General features: G+C 46.5%; 1 protein-coding gene across 8 annotated transcripts in view; it reads left to right on the top strand.

The window, feature by feature from the left end:
• The window catches only part of DENND4A (DENN domain containing 4A), a 2,028,245-nt gene that overhangs the window by 1,548,937 nt on the left and 459,545 nt on the right, over positions 1 to 19,763 (top strand). For all 8 annotated transcript variants that reach the window (XM_069624248.1, XM_069624254.1, XM_069624251.1 and 5 more), the window contains 2 exons: positions 13,061 to 14,178; positions 15,526 to 15,742. In XM_069624248.1, coding sequence (XP_069480349.1) covers positions 13,061 to 14,178; positions 15,526 to 15,742 — 1,335 coding nt within the window. The remainder of the gene's footprint in view (positions 1 to 13,060; positions 14,179 to 15,525; positions 15,743 to 19,763) is intronic.

Raw genomic sequence — 19,763 nt, 5'->3', positions numbered from 1 at the left:
CGCAACTTTCACTCACCTCAAAACAAAGGAATTCTGTCTGACATCAAACCCTCTTGCTCATTCCACAGTAGGCTCTGCATCCTAGCACTGTTTAGAGATCCCTCTACTTCCACTTCTGGCCATCCATCTGTAACTCCTTAAGGTAGGGAAGAGAAAGCAAAAGATGCTATATGTAAAAATATGAACCTGCACACTGCTGTCCATCTCTGACAAAGTAAAAGGGATGCCATTGTATAGGCTTGCAACAATAAGCTTTGGAAAGACAGTTCTGAGTTTGCCTCTGATCTGGAACTGGAATGAAAAGAACAGTTAGTGGACAGTATAGCGAATCCCAAACAGATTGCCTGTGATATGCTGGCTCTAGCAGGCCATTGTCAAACACTCAACATATAGGATTGTATCAACAACCTTTTGATTCTTTGTGGGGAGAGTTGAAGAAAAGCCTATTGGATATGAAATCAATTCAGAAAGGGTAGGTGAAGGCAACGGTAGGAGAAAGATTGGATAAATCAGATTTATTGAAGGTCTCTCAGCAAATCAGAAGTTGCTAGGGTGTCTGTGCCCCACAAAGGAGACTTCAGATCAGTCGCAGTCTGAGGCTAGTTTTAAATGCCCAAGCACTTTTATTTTAAAATCAGGTCAGTCAGTGTTCATGTTGTGTAGTGTGCTGGGATCCTGAAGCCTTGAAATGCCTCCTGGGGCAAACCCGATTTCATACCCTTCTTGACAACTGGGTGGGTCTTGGATTACCAAGACAAGAACTGTATCTTCCCCACTTACCTAGGGCTTCTCCTGGGTGGGAATCATCCAACTAGGTGTTGCCAGGCTGCAGTAATCATGACCTGCTAACCACGGTTTTCTACCTCTGGAGGCTAATCTTCAGCTTCTTCTTTGAAGGAATCGTACCTGTCAGCCTTTGAGCCAGGCACCAAGCACATGCTCTAGTCTAGAGTGTGGCTCGCTTGGCTTAGTTGTGACATGTCAAAACACCTGCTCGATTGTAGTTCTAAAAGATGAATATAGTGCATCGCATCCTTCCTCCTTATTCGTAAGCCATAGCCCTCCCTAGATTGCATGAGGGAAAGGCCAGAAGTGAAACAGGCCATGTTGCAAGAAAGAAGATACAAGCACAATGGGTCATCAAGTACACTTCCAGGAAAAAAAGGCTACTTTGCCACCGAGAACAACTCCTCTGCACAGAAGCCCATATACTCGCACCTTTCAGGTCAGTTTCATTTAACCTCATTGGAAGGCCACACCACACATCTTCCAGTCAGAAATAAGCATTCAACTGTGGACTTCTTAGTGGTGGGAAAGGAATTCAGACATCCTCTACCCACCCCCCCCCCTCTTTCCATAACATTTTTGTCAAGCTCAAGCAAAAACAACTTCAAGTAGTTACAAATGTATGCACAACATATTGCTCTTTCTGATGGCCCTGGAGGGTTGTTATTCCTGCTATATTTGCAGTTCCGCAGAAAGACAATACGAGAGTATTTACTATACTGGCCACCAGGTTGCAAGAGGTATTTGTCTGTGAAAAGATTCAAGATGGTGACACTGGCACAGATTCTAGGCCCTCTTCAGAAAGAGGGCAGATTGTGTGTGATAGATTTACACGGTGGCCACCTACAGATTCCCATTTGTCCTCCACTGTGAACCTCTCATTTCACTTCATAGTACTTGTATCAATGTACTTGCCTTCACCTGGTGCCCTGTGTTCATTCATTTTGTCAAGCTGGTGGCATTAATGACAGCTGTCTTGTAACAGAGCTACAGACATAACAAACCAGGACAACAAGGGGATTTAGAACACATTTTATTCACAAGCAATTCCTTCCACCTCCAAATCATCCACTACGACTTACAACGTTTGATCACTCTTGGGCTTTAGGGAGTTTCTCATTACTGGGTTTAAGGATTTCCTACACCCACACCCTTAGTCATTCTGATTTCCTCTCTTGGTGTCGGGCGTAAGGGTTTCCTGCACCCTTCTGTGTTTACCCTCTCTGGACCACTCCTGTAGGTGTTTCTGGTATAGGCCAAACCTCTCAGCAAGGAATCAGATGGAACCAAGGTGTACTGCAAGAGGATCCTTTCTCGCTTCTCTGTTATGTCCCTGTTTGTCATTCTGCCATATGCTCATTCCCCCCTTTCCCACTGTATGTTTAACCAACTCAGATCAGAGTAGGCCTAGTGCTGTTTATCTTTTCGCCCATGCTGTTCTTTTCCACCCTCCTCCTTGTTGTTCTTAACCACCTCCTTCTGATGTACTGCACCCTCCCCCTTCTCTCTTCTGCCACCTCCTTCTCTTGCTTAACAAGGTGCTCCAGATGTTCATCCACCTACTCTGTATCTTCTCCATCGGTTTCTTCACCTCCCCCCTGCCCTCACCCCCCCCCCCCCCGGGTCACCAACCTCCACCCTACACTTGCACCGCCATTTCTCTCCAATATTGCCAACTTGCACCCACTGTCTGCTACAACTGTCTCAAAACACCCATACTGTCGGAGTAAAAGCCTGTGCTTATATAGAGTTGTATCTCCTCTCCCAGGACTGGATTCTCTGTCTGCAATGTAAAGAAAGGCATACACTCTCTCTGTTTAAGGCAAGTGGGGATTGAGAGTGAAGAAAATGACAATATCAATGGAGGTCGTTCTGGTGGTGTTCTCTATGTAATGCACAATTCTGTCAGTGTATAATGTAAAAAAAAAATACAATTACATTTGAAATATTTGACAGAGAGGTCAAAGTCATACAGTAGCGCAAAAGATCAGAATTAAGGAAACTTGCATACAGTGCTACCTATTAAAACACATTTTTAGGTTAAACCAATGTAGGACGCTGCTATGTATCAGTCATACACAACACATATGCGTTTTCATACAATGTGGCATACAAGACATAATTTCTTACATACATGTATAATAGTACTGCATTTCAATACATCTGTGGTGTGATGCCTTCTTCTTCTTCTTGTTAGGGTGACTCCAGAAACCTGAAGCCGGCGATTTTAATCTAATTAGATGATGTTCGCCAAAATAAGCACCAATCAGCTCACCATCCCTACTAGATCTCGTCCCACTTCCCCCTCTCCCGCACAAACTGAAGCAGGAACCTACACTGATCATCCACCACTCCTCTTTTCCAACTGAACAGATCAGATAACCCCTGTACAACCACCTCAATGCCACTCATCCTGACTCAGAGCGATTCCCGCTGCACGTGAAACCTCACACAGTCCAACATATAATGAGACACTGTCTCTGGGCACCCGCAAGTCTCACACGCCGCTGATGCAACTCTACGCATCATACACTTCCATCCTGCCAACCCCACATGACCCTCCCTTAGGCGATTCAAAATAGTTTCCTCCCTTCGTGCAAACTCTACGCCCCCCTCAAACACCCAAACCCACACCTCCCTGCCCACTGCATACAACTGCTGCCCCTTTGAACTTGTATCCCACCGATCCTGCCACATATCCTTAATTTTGCCACGCACCATCACTTGTACCTCAGCCACACTCAATGGGACTTCCACATCCACCTCCCCCCTCTACGTGGCCCCATACGCAGCCTGATCCACCAACTCATTACCCAAGTCCCCACAATGACTGGAACCCAAGCCAACTCCACCATGGTACCCCCTGCAACACACTCCTCTGATCGCTGTCTAATGAGCACAACTACATCCCTCCCATCACAATTGTGGTGTGATGTAATTTCAACATAAATTCAGTTAAAAATGAACAGTGCAAAAACCAATAGTAATATACGACACTTATTACTACTCACAGAATTGTGCATTACATAGAGCACCCCACCAAAGGGAGCTCTGTTGCTATTGTCTATATGTGTCTGCACCTGTGATGACAAATTGGTGAGAGACTGGAATGGGGGTTTGAGGCCGGTTATGAGCAGTCACATAAGGCACATCTCGAGAAGCCTCCTGCGGCCGACATGCGCCTGGGGAGAGAGACTGGAATTGGCTGCTGTTTATAAATTCAACTGGGAACACTAAGTGACTGGGAAAGCGGGCTGCGATCTTGGTTTTCATAAGGTAATTGCCGGATCGGTCAGGGAGATGCGGAAGCTGTTGTATGTTGTTTCATTGAGTCCGGTATAAACATAGTGTACTTGCTTTAAACTCTCTAGCTTTCCAGATACTTTCCCCACTTTGCCATGCATGTCAACATTCTGCATCATTTTGAAGCAATAGTGTCTCTCGGGAATCGGGAGAATCGAATTCTCCCATTGGATTACATTGGCGTTACTAATATTTTATGAGGCATTAATGTAAAAGTAGCCACATTTTCAGTTGCATAATCATACCCTCCCTCCTAAATCTGATGGATTGGCATGTATGCCCTTTGCGGAGCTAGTGCTTTCGGCACTGTCTGCAGCCTCCCTCTAACTTGCTCTATAGACCGCAAAGGAGTTTTTTGAGAAACCCAGGAATATGTGGGAGCCCGCAAGTGAGGTTGTGTAGGAATCCCCGAAGAGTGTTCGATGTTGGCGTGGGCTCTAGCACAGGACAAAGATTCTTTGCACCTGGTGATGAATGTTGCCACACCGAAGGGATAGTGTTAATGGTCCTTCATGGAAAAGGGTATTGCTTGGCCTTATGTAAAATGGTCTGCTGGAAAGGGGTGGGCTATTGGCCTTTCCTGGCCTGGGTGTTTTTTGGCATTCCATGAGTGGGCTAGGTGAGGGTGACGAGGAGATCCCTCCTGCCCCCCATAAAACTACCAGGACCATAATCCTCCAACTTGCGTTCAATTATTACTTCTGGCGAAATTGGCGAACACGTAGGACTGCTTCATATTAAATTCAGTGGACAGAGCAATGTCTATGTTGACGTTCACAGAAAGAGTCTCAACCAGCATGAAAAGGATACCTCATTGGTGAGGCCACATTTGAATTATTGTCTATTTTTGGAGGATTATGTATTAGTATAAGGGTAGACTCCCCCATGAAAAGTGCAGAGTCTGAATCAGAAACCTTATGAAGAGTGTTGCAAGGACGAACTTCTGTACAGTCAGAGAGAAATGAGTGAGAAGGGAACCCGAGCTAGAGGTATTTAAATAACTCAGGTGTAAACATATTAGAGGAAGCAGAGGTTTTATGAGAGGGGTGGGAGTGACGGGACAAGATGGTCATGGGATAAGACCTTTTCTGGGAGAACTATGGGTTAACATACGGAACATATTCCTCATAATAGCAAGGGTTGTTATAGATGCAAGTGTCATGATTCCTGCCCCTCTTGTCCCCAGCCCTCCAAGATGTCAGGCTGGAGCCAGGCCACGATCACCTACATGGCCCTCTCCATCCCTCCAAAGACTCACTTGGAGTCAGACTTGGCACTTGTGGCACCAGACTCACTCACTCCCATAGGATAACACTGGGGATTGGACTTGTAATGCATTGATAGGGACAAGCTGGATGCCCCCACATATTTCGGTTCCCAGACCTGCATGTGCGGTCTAGTCTTTTGGGTGTGGTTCAGCCCAGAGGCACCTGGGATACCCAGAGACTATTTAAGCCACAACCAGGCTGAAAAGCATGCTTTGCGTTTTCTACACCTGCAGCGTGACACTCGACGTGTTCGGATCGGTCTCCAGTGGGCCTGCATCTTTCTTCTGCGCTCAGCTCCTACAAGAACACCATTAGGAACAGCCTTACCTTGCAGCCCTTCTGCCCATCATTCAACGCTCCTTCTGTTCTGCGGGCATCTTCAGCGGTGTCATTCCCGTCCCGGCACGCCACTTCATAAAGAAGAGGAAAAGAACAGAGAAAAGGCATTAGTAAGCATTCTACAGCTCTTCGCTTATTTTTTTTCAAATACAGTACGAGCTTCAAACGCTTACCTGAATCCTAGCCGCTCTGGGGAACTGTGTCTCCGGAACTTCTCATCCATCTGCGAGGGGGAAAAGACACTCCAGGTTAGCGTGGAAACATCTAGAGGCGCTGCATACCGCGCTTATTCACCACATTTGTTCTTCATAACCGGCATCCACGCTGACATTGTCGCGGCACCTAAAAGACACAGAAAAAGAACTCAGTTCAATACAAATACAAAAAGGGTGCATCGCGCATCGCGCTCTCACTCACCTTCAGCGCCACTCATCTCAGCAGCACGCCGCTATCCCCGGACGCCGGCCATCATCTAAGAAGGAAAGGAACGAAGTTGGAGAACTGTTCAAAGACTCATTATACTTACCAGTCGGACTCGCGCCAGTGAAGTAACTAGGCACCAACGAGCCCGCATCAATCAAACGCGCCCCTGCGCTGAAAGCAGGATGGAAAGCACACCATCCAAGAAAACAAGGTGAGCTGTGGATCAAAGGGAAGGGTTGGACCCCGGGGAGGAAGGGGTTCAAGCACACAGAGACAATAGGGAGTTAAACTCTACCAGTCCTGTGTTTCAGGCCCAGTCGCCAGTCGAATACCCTCCAGCGAAGGGTTTGAGGTCCTAAGAGGCCAGGACCGGCTGAGTGACGTCCCTGTAGATACCAGGTGAGCGTTACAGAAAGGGAGTAATCTGATGTAACAGGGTTCTTCCGGTGAATAAGTGCCAGGAGAGTCCTAAATTGGCTAAGTGCTTTATTTCAAGTGTACACGATAATGCTTAGTATAGGACATTATATCGCTGGCATCCAGCACCCCCAGTCAGCTCCTTCCAACTGGCAGTAAGCAGATCACCCAGCCAGCCATGCAGAACATTCTACCCATGCAATGCATTCCACAAACTGCACCATACATTCTAGCAGCATGCACTCTGACCAGCAGACTACTAAGACTCTCCCTCCGGGTATCTCCAAAAATATCAAATCCATTGTACGCATAACTTCCAGAACCATCAGTGGCCACTGAATGGAAGGGAGACCCCCTAACGCAAAACACATCCTAGCAGCCTGCAATGTTTCAGAGGCAAAAAACACACGTGCATACCACCATGAACAAACTCCAACCTACTCACGCCTGAACAATCTAACAAACACACACCAAAAATGACAGCATGGTGCCTGCCGAATTGACCAAAGGACAAAGACAACAACTGCCACCACTATCGGACCAGATAAATAAGTAAGCAAATAAACCGACTTCTTTAGCCCTGGGCTGCAAACCCAGGGCCTCAGTTCTGCCACACCTGAGCACAACCTTTGCTCTTCCCTGAGCAAAAACAACCTAACACACCAGACCACCAAGGAACAGAACAGCCTTCCGCTTGAGATTGCTACTCTCAAAGCGTCAGACCTGCCATGCCTGAGCACAAACCAAATGCTCTCCTGTGAGCAAAACGACAAAACGTCCCCAAATCCAGCCGGGCATCACTGACAGCCATAAAACACTGCAGAAGCTGCTGCTCCACAAACTAAACTCCCCCTGCACAACCATGAACAACACACACTAACCAGGAAAGTCGCCGGGAAGGTAAAAACAGTGACCAACCGAACTGGCAACAAACAGCCTCCAAGGAGGCACAACAGATGTTGAAGATACAATCATACTAGTGAAAGACTTCCACAAAAGGATGGAACCTACCGAAACTGCAGAAAAACATCACAAGCTGCCCAGCAGTAAAAACCTGACACATGTGTTAAAGCCAACCACGCAAACCCCAACGACCTGTGGAACACTCCACCACATAACAGAAAATAACCCGACCCAAGAGGTTCCTGAATTACTACGGCATGCCGAAACTGTCAACAAAAAAGACTACCTGCAGAACACAACTGCACCCAGATTACTGATACCAGGTGATGGAAAACGCCACACCATGACTCCCTGCAGCACCAACCACACCCAAAACCCACAGCACCTCACTACACAACATAGGGAGCACCGCACCTCACTGCCTCTCACACCGGTTCATATCTTCCCACAAAAAAAAGAAAAAAAACAGACCACATCTCCCTGCAGCACCAGACCGCAGCCAAAACTTGCAGCACGTAACAGCACCGTAATGAGCACACATTAATGAGCATATAGCACCTCACCGGCTCATATATTCCCAACTGTCGAATAGCACCATGTGCCCAGAAATGCACAAACACCTCAACAGGACAGAAAAAGAAATGCCCAGAACCCCCCCCCCTTACAAAGGCTGAAGCCATTTTAAACATACGGATAAATCTGCACCCGTTTCCACCCCTAGCCCTCATGTCCAAACGCAGGGAAAGACTGCCCAAGGGAAAAATAATGTCTCCAAAGAAGCAAGAGTCGCTGCACCCACATGCCCAGAACCCAAAAATGTAGTCGGCAAAGCGTCCAGTGAAAACAAAAAAAATAATTGACCAAAAAACTCACCAGAAAATAATGTCAGGCCCCAAGGTCCATACGGCATCCCCAGAGTGAGACCACAAACACAAGGCACAAACGATGCAATTAAAACACTGATCTCCAGACACCTAGCCCACAAGTACGTTATTCAGACCCAAATACTTCTTGGACCATCTTGCTCCTGCGGCTCTTTACCCTATTTCTCCTTGAACTCCAGACTTTGCTGCACAAACTGCCACCGGTCCAACAAACGCCTCCCCGAAGGTCGTCGCCAAATATCCTCCTGGCAGCTATGCCAAACCGTACAGCCACACGGTCATCTGATGCGCCTCCCAACAGCAGCATCCTGCCCCGGCAGGCCCAAACTGGCAGATATTGCCTGCCCACCTCAGTTCTCGGCTCAGTACTGCGAGATTGGCATCATGGAAGGATACACAGACAACAGATTCAATATAGCAAAAAAGCTTTTATTAACAAAATTGTCAGGATGGAGTAAGGAATAACTTGCCCTATGCTAAAATGGGTTTTCCCTACCTAAAGAAACTAACAAAAGTCTGTGTCAATAAGTCCTAGCTGAAATGTTTGACTGTCCAAAACCTTTACTTGCCCTCACAACAGAACAATGTGTTGGGATGTCAACCATAAACTAAATAGTGTTTCAAAATTAAAGTTCTAAGCAATTTCCAGCTTTGGCTTATGTTTCAGCTTTTCTCCTCCCAGTGTCAATAAGTTCTGTACAATATTCAATTTACCTTCTTTTGGACTTGCAGCAATAAAAAAACACACTGTTGTAAAGGTCAGGGTGCCCTTCCCCAACTTTAATAAAGTTCTGGTAAAATAAGTATCAGGGCTTCCATCTCCAAGTTCAATGTAAGAAGGTAATACAAAAAGAAATATGTTGAAGCTTTGCTTTTCAATTGATTTTTCTACAAATCTATATAACTCAGGGTTCCCTTCCCCATGTGATATTCAACACTCTTTACTCACTCTCTTTTTCACCACAGTAAACATCCTTGTTGGCGTATAGGCGTTCTGTGGTCTTGCGCAGTTTTAGACCACACAGCCCACCCATTCCAGGTCACGCAACCAGGAACCTGGCATATGATGGTAGTAGTTCTCAATGTAACAAATAGTAGTTCTCTGATCTTGGTGCAGTTTCAGACCACACAGTCCACCCATTACAGGTCACGCAACCAGGAACTTCCAGGTTTCCTTGAGTATTTCAATATTCAATCAAACAAGTATTTTCTCAAATGCAGTTCCTTTACTTTCACCTATCAGTGGTTTCCCAATCTTGACTTCAACTTTGCACCCAAGATCTTTAATTCGCCTTAAACTTGCATTGGCTTGCAGTTCATGGTGCTATAGTTATACAAGATTGTTCTTTCCTTTCACTTTAATTCAACAGGTGCATGTTTTGCTTGTTTCATTCAGTTCAATGTTCAATACATGCCTTTTTGCTTATTTGCTCATATTTAGTATTCAACAAATGCCTCTTTGTTTAATTCATTTCATTCGGTATTCCAAAAATGCTGCTTTACTTGTTTAATTCTATTCAGTATTTAATAAACGCAACAGTGCTAGTTACTTTCGTTCAATTCGGTATTCAATGTAAGCAGCTTTGCTCCTTTCATTCAGTTCAGTCTTCAATGGATGTAGCATTGTTGCTTAAACATAACTGTGCTTCTTTCATTAATTCCGGGATTCAATAAAGACAACTTTGTTTCATTACATAGACCATTACTGAATATACAGTCTTTCGGGGCCCCCGGGATGTTTGTGTTCCAGACACTTACCTGGACTGTGTAGATCCTTGTAATGGCTTCTCCCTTTTCGGGCATCTGGGCATTTCAAACAGCCCACTCTGGCTCTCGTACACAGCGTGGCCCGCGCTCATCGTCAGCAGCAGCTGCCTACCTCTCCTTTGCGTGGGCTCTCCATCCCGCACCGTCACTCCAGCAGGTCTCCCAGGATCTCTGTCAGTGTTCCAGCGTCTTGGCCTTCCTCAATCCCGCATGGCTGCTTCTGCAATGTCTTTCTCCTTCCTGGCTTCTCCTTCTGTGGCTTTGTTTCCTGCTTCTTTTTACTGGGGCAGCATTTCACCTCTTATACAACTGTCGTCCGGTGATGGGCTGCAGGTGTTCTTCATTGAAGGCTGCCTGACTCTCACTATGAGGATGTGCCTGACCTTTAATATTCTTCGTCCCAAAGTGATGAGAGTACCTGTTGTCTTTTAATCTCAGTTACTTCTTCCTCGTCTCGGTACTTGTAGGTGCCCTTAGAGGGGAACAAGGGGAGGGTTAGGCTGGTTGTCAAGAGGATAAGGGGGATACCATGTCTCGCCTAAAGGTACCGCACTCCCACTCCCCAAGGATCACTTACCCAGGTAAGCCTCCGTCGCTTGTCCACCCCCAGCGTCAGGATCCAATAGCGATGGCCTTTCCCTGGCCACCTGCATAGAGAATCCCAGGGGACTAGGAGTGAGAATACCCTCAGGTTTCTCACCGTACCAAAATCGCTGTGGGATTAGGGCAACGGCCGCCCTGTAGTCCATGGAATGCCGACAAACCCGGGCGATTCGTCATTGGCCCTGCTTTAACGCCCCAGCCCGTTGGTTCATAGGAAATGATGCCACCAGAGATGCTTGGGCTCCCAACCTCCACAATGTCCAAACGGCCGCCCAGTCACACCGGGGTCTCCTGACCATTACCATGCCTGCGCCAGCCAGCACACAAGCTGATCCCACCAGCAAACGGGTCACAATCCTATGCCATCACTTCGCCATCGCTGCCCGGAAACTGCTGCCCCCCCCCTTACAGCACAGTCCCACTGTTGGGGGACCGACTTAACCTTTGTCCCAATGGCAGCCTCCGCTCACACCACCCGGCCCATGAGCCTCGGGCTTGGCTGCCCGATTCTTTGCCCCCTCACCAGCCTGGATCTAGCCAGTACATAACGGGATGGCGCTCACCGCCCAGCACTGTAGCTCCTTGCGCCCACCGCTGTACCTCCCTGTGTGTGGAAGGGGAAACTGGCTTCTCCCGCGGGCCTACGCTACCAAAGGGCTCACACGACCTAGACAGGCTCCACTTGCTAGCTGTAACCACCACCAATAGTCAATGATAACGGACGAACAGCTGGCCCTCCTGAAGGCTCACACGGGGCAGATGGATATTCCTGCGCGGGACAATGATAGTCCTCACGGCTGCTCCCCCTCACAGCTTCCTCCTCTCTCCCGCCATTTCGTCGCCATTTGAAGTAACACGGTTCTTCCAGTGAATAAGTGTGAGGAGAGTCTGAGTTGGGGGAAGTGCTTTTTTTCCAGTGTACAAGGTAACACCAAGTATAGGACATTATAGCACTGCCATGCAGCACCCACAGCAAGCTCCTTGTAACTGTCATTAAGCGCAACACTCAGAGCCAGGCACGCAGAACATTCCACCCTTGCAGCTGCACCATGCATTCTAACAGCATGCACTCTGACCAGCAGATTTCTACATAATCCTAGAAGAGCAAAAATGGAGCTGGAAGCCAAGTAGTTTCTGCAATGTTGCAGTGGGCAGGAACATGGACTAAGCGGATTGGTTCGGTAAATGGTTTTCTGTCCGTTTCTTTATGCCTTTCCTTTCTGTGTGCATGGTCCTGTTCGGGAATGTAATTTCAGAATGTAATTCATTTCTGTCCCCTTCCCGGGAAGATCAGGTCATATCATTGCTTCGTACCCACTGCTTCTGTGGGCCAAAACTACTCCTGCCATTTTGAAATCTCCTGCTGTGTGTGGTGGAATAGATTCTGCTTTCTCGTCAAATAAAATTCGGTGTGTTTCAAATGTCCATGCTTTCTTCAGGAACCTGTATTCTGGTTGGTTCTGGTCTTTATTTTTTTGTTTTGTCTGTCCAGTGGGCTAATAATAAATCTCCATTTCATGTGAGGAAGAAAGATTGATATTTTCTTCAGATTTGTCTCCCCCTCCCTCTCCCCTTTGGCCAGAATGCAGCTTTACTTTGATCCTTTAAAGTGTTGTCATTGCTCCCTGCCCCTCCACTCTGCCCTGGCACACCCTGCTCTGTTGGACGGAATAGGTAGTGGCTAAAGGTACTAGGCTGTCCTTTCCCTGGGTCAAGTCCCTCAGCTACCTTAATATCATTGTCTTAATTTCTTGTACCTCCATCTGGGGTATCTACTGGGTGCAGTAATGCAGCTTTAGGCCCTGTGGTCCATTAAGTGCATTGGTTTGAGTGGGATCTCACAATCATAGAAGGCTTATTTTGACCTGTTTTCTTTGAATGAAACATGGGCATGCAAGCAGAATTGACTAATTGACTACATTCTTCAAAGTACCTTAATGCGCTGCTGTAGAAATAACACTTTATAAATGTTAATGTTTTTCATTTAAAAATGTTCTTAGTTTATAGCAATCTTTATCAAACTAGAATTCCATTAAACCACAGCAACATCCATGTATCCTGTGGCAATATTAACACAATAGTCAATCCCTGCAATAGTTTTATCCTACCATCATATCCCACCTTATCCTATTCACACATCATTAATACATTCTGCCTTTGAAAATGATGCCATGGTTGCTGTCGAGGGGTAGGTTTATCTCAGACCTTCAACTAAATGGAGTGTAAATAGATCATCATTGTGACTCTGGGCCATCATACTAATGTCTTCAATGTATAACATGTATCCATGAGTTATAAACAAACTTTACAAATAATTACTTTTTTCATATATTCTGTAAGTGAAAAAATACTGTTATTTCTTCTCAGGGTATTCGGCTGGGATAAACTTTACATCATTACGTGATGGCAGCAGTGGCGAAGTGCAGGCTCTTCAAAGCACATGCTTGAGAAAGAGGCACAAGAGTGCTGTGGAACCCAGCCCTCTTGAAGAAGAAAGCCCAGGACGCCGTAACCGGAACCTGAGTGGAGGCATCCTGGCAGGGCTGATATTCAATGGACTTGACCAAAAAACCGGCACAGATGATATTGTGGAAAAGTTAGGTGCAGACGCAAGAATATTAACAACTGCTTTCCAAAAGAGCATAAGACCCAACAGCCTTAACCTCAGGAAAATACCATCAAAGTCAAAAAGAGCTGTTGTGGACAAAGACTCGAGTGATGAGGACACACCACTCGAAAACAGTCCTAGATCTGCAGATAAAACAGACCCCCCAGCAATCTTTGATCTGGAAGACCTGGACAATGAGCCTGATATGGCAAAACCATCTAAAACCGGGGCACATGGGATGAACAATGTAGAGTGCAGTGTCAGTTGCACATTCCCAGTCAGACCAGTACAGAAAGTGAATGTTCAAACTGGGTTTGATCCACTATCTCTGCTGGCTGCCGAGACTGAGCAGCAGAAAGAGGAGGAGGAAGATGAGGAAGAAGACAAAGGCATTCCGACTCCGTCAGCCAGGAGGGATTTAGCTGAGGAAATTGAGATGTACATGAACAATATGAGCAGTCCCCTTAGCAGCCGCACCCCGAGCATGGATTTACAGAAATGCTTTGATGACAAAGTAACTACAACTTGCAGTAAAAGCACAACAGTGGCGATTCCCAGACGACGATCCAGTCTGCCCCCAAACTCTCCACGGCCTATAGGTCTCCCCAGATCTAAGACCTACCACTTGAAAAATGAGAAGCATAGGGATCGACTCAGGTCTTCCCCCTCATATTCCCAAGGCAGCTCAAGGAGACAACAGTCTGTGGAAGGGGCTGGAGCTGTGGCAGTCATGTCACCAACGTCCTTTAACTTGGACAACCTGCTCACCCCTACATTTGATGTGCTTAAAAGCAGCATGTTTTCTGCGGGGAAGGGTGTTGCAGAAAAGGCGAGCAAGTGGTACTCGAAGTTCTCAATGTCCGCAGGCTCTGCTAAGGTAAGCTCATTGCTAGACGTCTGTCTCTTTAAGAAGTTGTCTTTGATAAATTAAAGGACAATGATGTTCCTGACATGTATTGGAAGTGGATTAGAGCTTTAATCGTAGCTAGAGCTATATTAAAACAAATTATCTGATCTTGGATGATTTTGTGCATTTCAGAGCGGTATGTTCTGGCTGGGAAGGAGGAGCCAGAGGGTCTTGTAGTTCATTCCAGAAAAGGGAGTATGGCTACCTCTGCTGTACAGAGGGTATTCCCGTGTTTGAGATTTGCCAAGTGGCGACTTAGGCTTCACTACACACTTTCTCAAAAAGGCACTTCTGTTTCAGTTCACTATTTCTTAAGATGCTTGTTTTGGAAGGGCAGTATTGCAAAAGGTTCTGGTGTGTGGTCATATTTCTATCTATCCTGCCTCCTCCTAAGAGCCTGCACTGCTGTGGGACTTTACCTAAAATGTGGAATCTGTGGGAGGATGTAATCCATTACAAGAAGAAATTACTTTACTCTGGTAACTTTTCGTATGAATTATGCTTGCACAGATTCCACCTTGCCCTCCCATCCTGCTCCACATGTAGGGAGCTCTTCAAAATCCTCAAACGTTTTACACTGTGCCCTTTTCTGCAGAGCATGAGTGGGAATGTTACAACTGTCAAGGGTTGTGGTGTGCTTTATAGGTTATGCTGGTGACTTCACCTCTGAAGTCACAGAACTGGACCGTTGAGGCAATTTGATGCCGAGCTACACTACACGCCCTGCTGTGAAAAGTTCCAGATGGCAGCTGCTACTGCAGAATGCATTTCTAAATAAGGAACATTCGAAGGAACATTACCGGATATAAGTAATTAGTTCTTCTACACCTTTCTGGAGGCAAATCATAGAAGAGTCGCAAACGTCTAAGCCACCTGCTTGGCTATCACCTGTCCGCATTCTAACTAGACAGAACTTGCACTAGCATGCAGACAACAACCACATCCGCTAATAAGTTACTTGACAAGCATGGTCCTGTACATATACCTGTCACATTCACACCAATCTGCTAACACCTGTTTTCAGTCACCATACTCTCTGGGTGGCATTTAGCAATGCAGTTGCATCCAGAAATATACAGCCATAAAGACCTAATAAAATCTGTACACCCTCCTTAAATAACCAACCATTGATATGTTTGTTCAGAGACAGATGGTGCAGTCCTCTATGACCTACATGAAAGTTCCATATAGACAGTAGAGCACACCAATACCTTCAGAGATACCCACAGAGTAAAGTCGAGGGTTTCAATGAAAAGGAAACGGCCTCTTCCAAAATGGCATTGCTAACATGTTTTGTACTGGTTTTGACCTTTCCAGGATCTGAATGCTGACCGAGCAAGCATTTCTTCTTATGGAGCCCTGGAGGCAGAGTCCACCTCGCTGACTGATGAAGACCCCTCTAATGACTTTGAGGAAGCCACTTCCCCTCAGGACAGTCGGGTCACTTCCCTGGCGAAGGGCCTCGGGCTCAGCAGAAGCAGTTTGGAAAGTACAGCATCGCAGGATGGCACCTCGAAACAGTTTTACCACTGTGGTAAGAAGTTGTGCGCTGCAAAAAGGCTTACCAAACTGTCACCCTTCAAAGACACACTGGGCCAATAATCATGAAGCTGTATGATTGTCATTAAATTTATTTATTCTATTTTTGGGGGTTATCATGAGTACTAGCAGAGCTCTGCTTTAAAGAGTGTAGGTCAGAGGAATTATTTGGGTAGCGGGGCGGCATGGAGAGAGGTAAGAAAGGGCAGGTTGGGTTTGAAAAGAGAAGCACATTAACCATTCAAAGAAATTGTACATTACTTATGTAGTTAACAACTTAGAACATAACAAATATATGATATGCAAAGGTTTGTCAGTACATTGAGCCAGCTCTAATCACGTTGATTATTAAAATGAAAAGACAGCTGTCTGTGAAGAATCAATTTGTAGATTTACATCTCATTGTTCAAATAGGGGTTGGGCCAAGATGTGGGTTGCCGGATGTCTCTCTAAGCTTATCTCACTAAAAAAGCTTGTTTGTTATTGTTAAGTAAGTTGTGTAATGCGCAGCACACGTAAGACATTCAGAAAAAAAGTCAGATATAACCAGAAGTGCCAGAGAGCATATTCAGTGATTGTTGGTAGAATAAAAAAAAAAAGGATTTTAATTGCCTTCTTAAAACAGTTAAAGGAATGAAGCATTACGAATTGAAGTAGAGATAGTATTCCACAAGGTGTGAGCACAAATGGTGAAGCTACTGTCACGACCCCCATTCAGAAGACCCCATGGCAAGCCCATGGGCCAGGAAGGGTCTCCACTAAAACCAGGCGCCAGGCTCATACTTGATAAAGGACTTGTATTGGGAACGACTTTATTTCAGTGTCAATCAACATGGAGGCATCCACATAGCTTGGCTCCTTGGAACCAAGCTATGCGGTATAGTATTTTTGGGTGTGGTACCATAGGAACTATTTTACTTGGACTACTTTCTTGAAGCTATTTAAACCACACCCGACTGGGATAACACGCTTCGCGTTACTTTGCAATTCTGCAATGTGACGCTCACCGTGTTCAGCTGCACCCGCGAACCTCGGAAGAACAGCATCTGTTAAGGAGAAAAAGGACATTGTTAGCAGCAGCAGCTTACCTGTAATTTCATCGTTAGCTTTCCACGGCTCTTGAGATCAGCATCCTCCCGAACCGACGGATCTGCAAAAATGGAAGAAACAAGGCATTAGACATTTTTACGATTTAATGAACGGTGACGAAAAGCTTACCTCGCAAGCCGCTCCTCGACCAGCATCGCCTCAGGAATTCCATGCACCGGGTGAGCACCGCGACCTGTGGGAAGACAAGACAACAGGTTAGCAAGAGGCAAGGCATCATAGCGCTGCGCTTAGCGCTTACTCACCGCATCAAGGCGCTCTAAAAACACCATTACTTACCTGCGAGACCCAATTCAGTCTATGCCACATATTGGATTTCCGCGCACCTAAGGAAGAGAAAAGACATTAGTCAAATCAAAAAGGCATGCAAAGACAATAATATAGCACAGCAATAAGACCTACCTGAAAGACTCAAAGCGGGCCGGCATCAGTGAAGTAACTCGATCGCAAACGCCCACCAAGCACAACGCGCCCCTGCCAAGAAGGCAGGACGGAGAACACACCTGCATTAAAAACAAGGTGAGGAGAGGTCCAGTGAGGCCGCGGGCATACTGGGTGGTGGGGGACTGTTTACCCCAGTTGCCCAGTCTTGAACATTGCCCACCTGTATTCCAGGCAGAACCCTCCCACTGGTCACACCTGGGAACCTCAGAGAAGGATACCTGAGTCCCAACTGCTGGGTGGCGTCCCCGTGGAACCAGGTGAGCGTAACAGAACGCGAAACCTGCCAAACCAATCCACCTGGGCGCCATGGAGACCTCGGAATTAGACCAATTGGCCCAATTAATAGGAGAACTGCGCGCCGAGTTTCATTCTGCCAGACAGGAGACTAACGCTCTCCGAAGAGATTTAATAGTGACTAAGGCGCGCACAGAAGACATTAGCAGACAATACTTGCAATCACAAGCAGGACAGACACCTCTGCCTGGAAGCAACCCGACGATGCAGAATCCTACCCTGCCATCCACCTCCTCTACTCCGGTACAAATTATGCTACCAGGAACATGTCCTTTGGCACCGCCGGTGCGGTTTACAGGTGATCCACGGAAATGCGCAGCTTTCATGAATCAGTGTCGCCTTCACTTTCTTTGCAGGCCAGGAGCATTCCCAAACGACCAAGCTCGGGTAGCCTTTGTTTTATCATACTTGAGCGGTAGCGCAGCAGATTGGTCTGTACCATTGGTGACCCATGATGATCCTTTATTACATGACTTTGGGGTATTTCAGAGGGGAAATGGAGAAACTTTTTGCTCGCCATACCCGAGAGCAAGCAGTGGACAATTAACTGCTTTCCCTCCGACAGGGGAATCGGGACTTGTTAACGTACATTGCTACTTTCAACAGATAGGTTGTCGAAGCTAGGTGGCCTGAAAACAAAAGAACCAAGTTGTTTCATCGGGGCTTACGAGGCAAATTAAAAGCTGTTCCAGCTCAAGTAGTTGATCCTCCTCGAGACTGTTCTGAGTTCATAAATCTGGTCGTACAACTAGACCACCGGTTGCAAGACCGAAAAGCAGATAGCTCCAAAATGGATCCTCGGGCTGTGTATGTTCAGTCTAGAGACAATGTAACCCGAGCACAAGAAAGCACTGTGGAGCCCATGCAACTTGGGGAGGGGGAGGGGCGACCTCCATTAACAAAACAAGAGCGAGATAAAAGAAGGCAACAACAGTTATGTCTGTATTGCGGAAAACTTGGGCATTTCCTGAAGGACTGCCCGGTGAAACCTCCAAGGAAGATCGTCGGGGCCACGGAAAAAGATGATGAGAGAGAATCTAAATCGGAAAACTACCCAGCTCGGCAAACGTAGATGTCAGTTTGTCTAGTGAGAGGAAAGAGCCACCGACCTCACACTTTGCAATACCAGTGATCTTAATCAATAACCAACGGTCGTCAAGAATACATGCCGTTGAGGCATACATCGACAGCGGAGCAGTCGGGGAATTATATAAAACAAGACCTGGCTGCAGAGATGGGGCTTCCCTTATGTTCTAAGCCGACTACAGACAAGGTGACTGCGGTAGATGGGACAGAAATCGCTTCCGGACCCGTAACCCAATGCACAGCCAAGATAACCTTGCTGTGCCAGGACGGGCATCGGGAACTCATTTTGTTCGATCTCATCAAGGCACTTCAATTCCGGCTCATACTAGGGATGCCATGGTTAGTCGCTCACAACCCTTTGATCGACTGGCGGGCCAGGAAGTTAACCTTCCCAGTGACTGCTCTCCAGCCTGTTATTACCAAGAACAGAAACCAGCTTTCAGTATTTCTGCAACTCCCGGAGCAACATCATCAACCCTGGGTGTAACTAATACCTTGCCAGAGGAATACCGCGATTTCCAGGATGTATTCCAGAAGGACCAAGCAAACACCCTGCCGCCGCACAGGCCTTATGTGTTATATTTTTCGAATCTACCTCTGCTGTCAAGCTACTCCTCACCCTCAGTGTTGGCAGATAGATGGTACAAATCAAAGTATAGCTTACCTTGTCTTCGGAACTGCTAGAAGTCATGAGAAGTTCACCTGCCAGACTCTCCCCGTGCTCACAAATAAAGCACCCAGAGACCACGGCAGGGAAATCCTCGAAAGGGAATAAAACCCTGTGTGGTTTGAGTGCGCTGGTCTGGAGGAACTAGAGAACGTTGCTAGTGAGCGATGATTTCCCCCTTGGATTGTAAGTATGTAGGATTAGGTATGTTCTACTTCTCGTGGATGTGACAAGAATAGAAAAGGAGAGTTAATAGGGTGTTTCCAATGAGGGACTATCAAAAGGGAAAGGGAAATGAAGGTACCTTTCCGGGATGCCGATTTGATGACAAAGAGTGTAAACTGGCAGGAAGTCTTGCTGTTGGTAAAAACGCTTGATTCCTTTAAGAACAGAGAAAGGGAAAGGATAGGTTTCTAAA

Source organism: Ambystoma mexicanum, chromosome 11 (genome assembly GCF_040938575.1).
Source record: "Ambystoma mexicanum isolate Mex_15411 chromosome 11, UKY_AmexF1_1, whole genome shotgun sequence".
Taxonomy (NCBI): domain Eukaryota; kingdom Metazoa; phylum Chordata; class Amphibia; order Caudata; family Ambystomatidae; genus Ambystoma; species Ambystoma mexicanum.
Note: the sequence above shows the minus strand (reverse complement) of the source record. Positions and strands in the feature narration are given on the sequence as shown.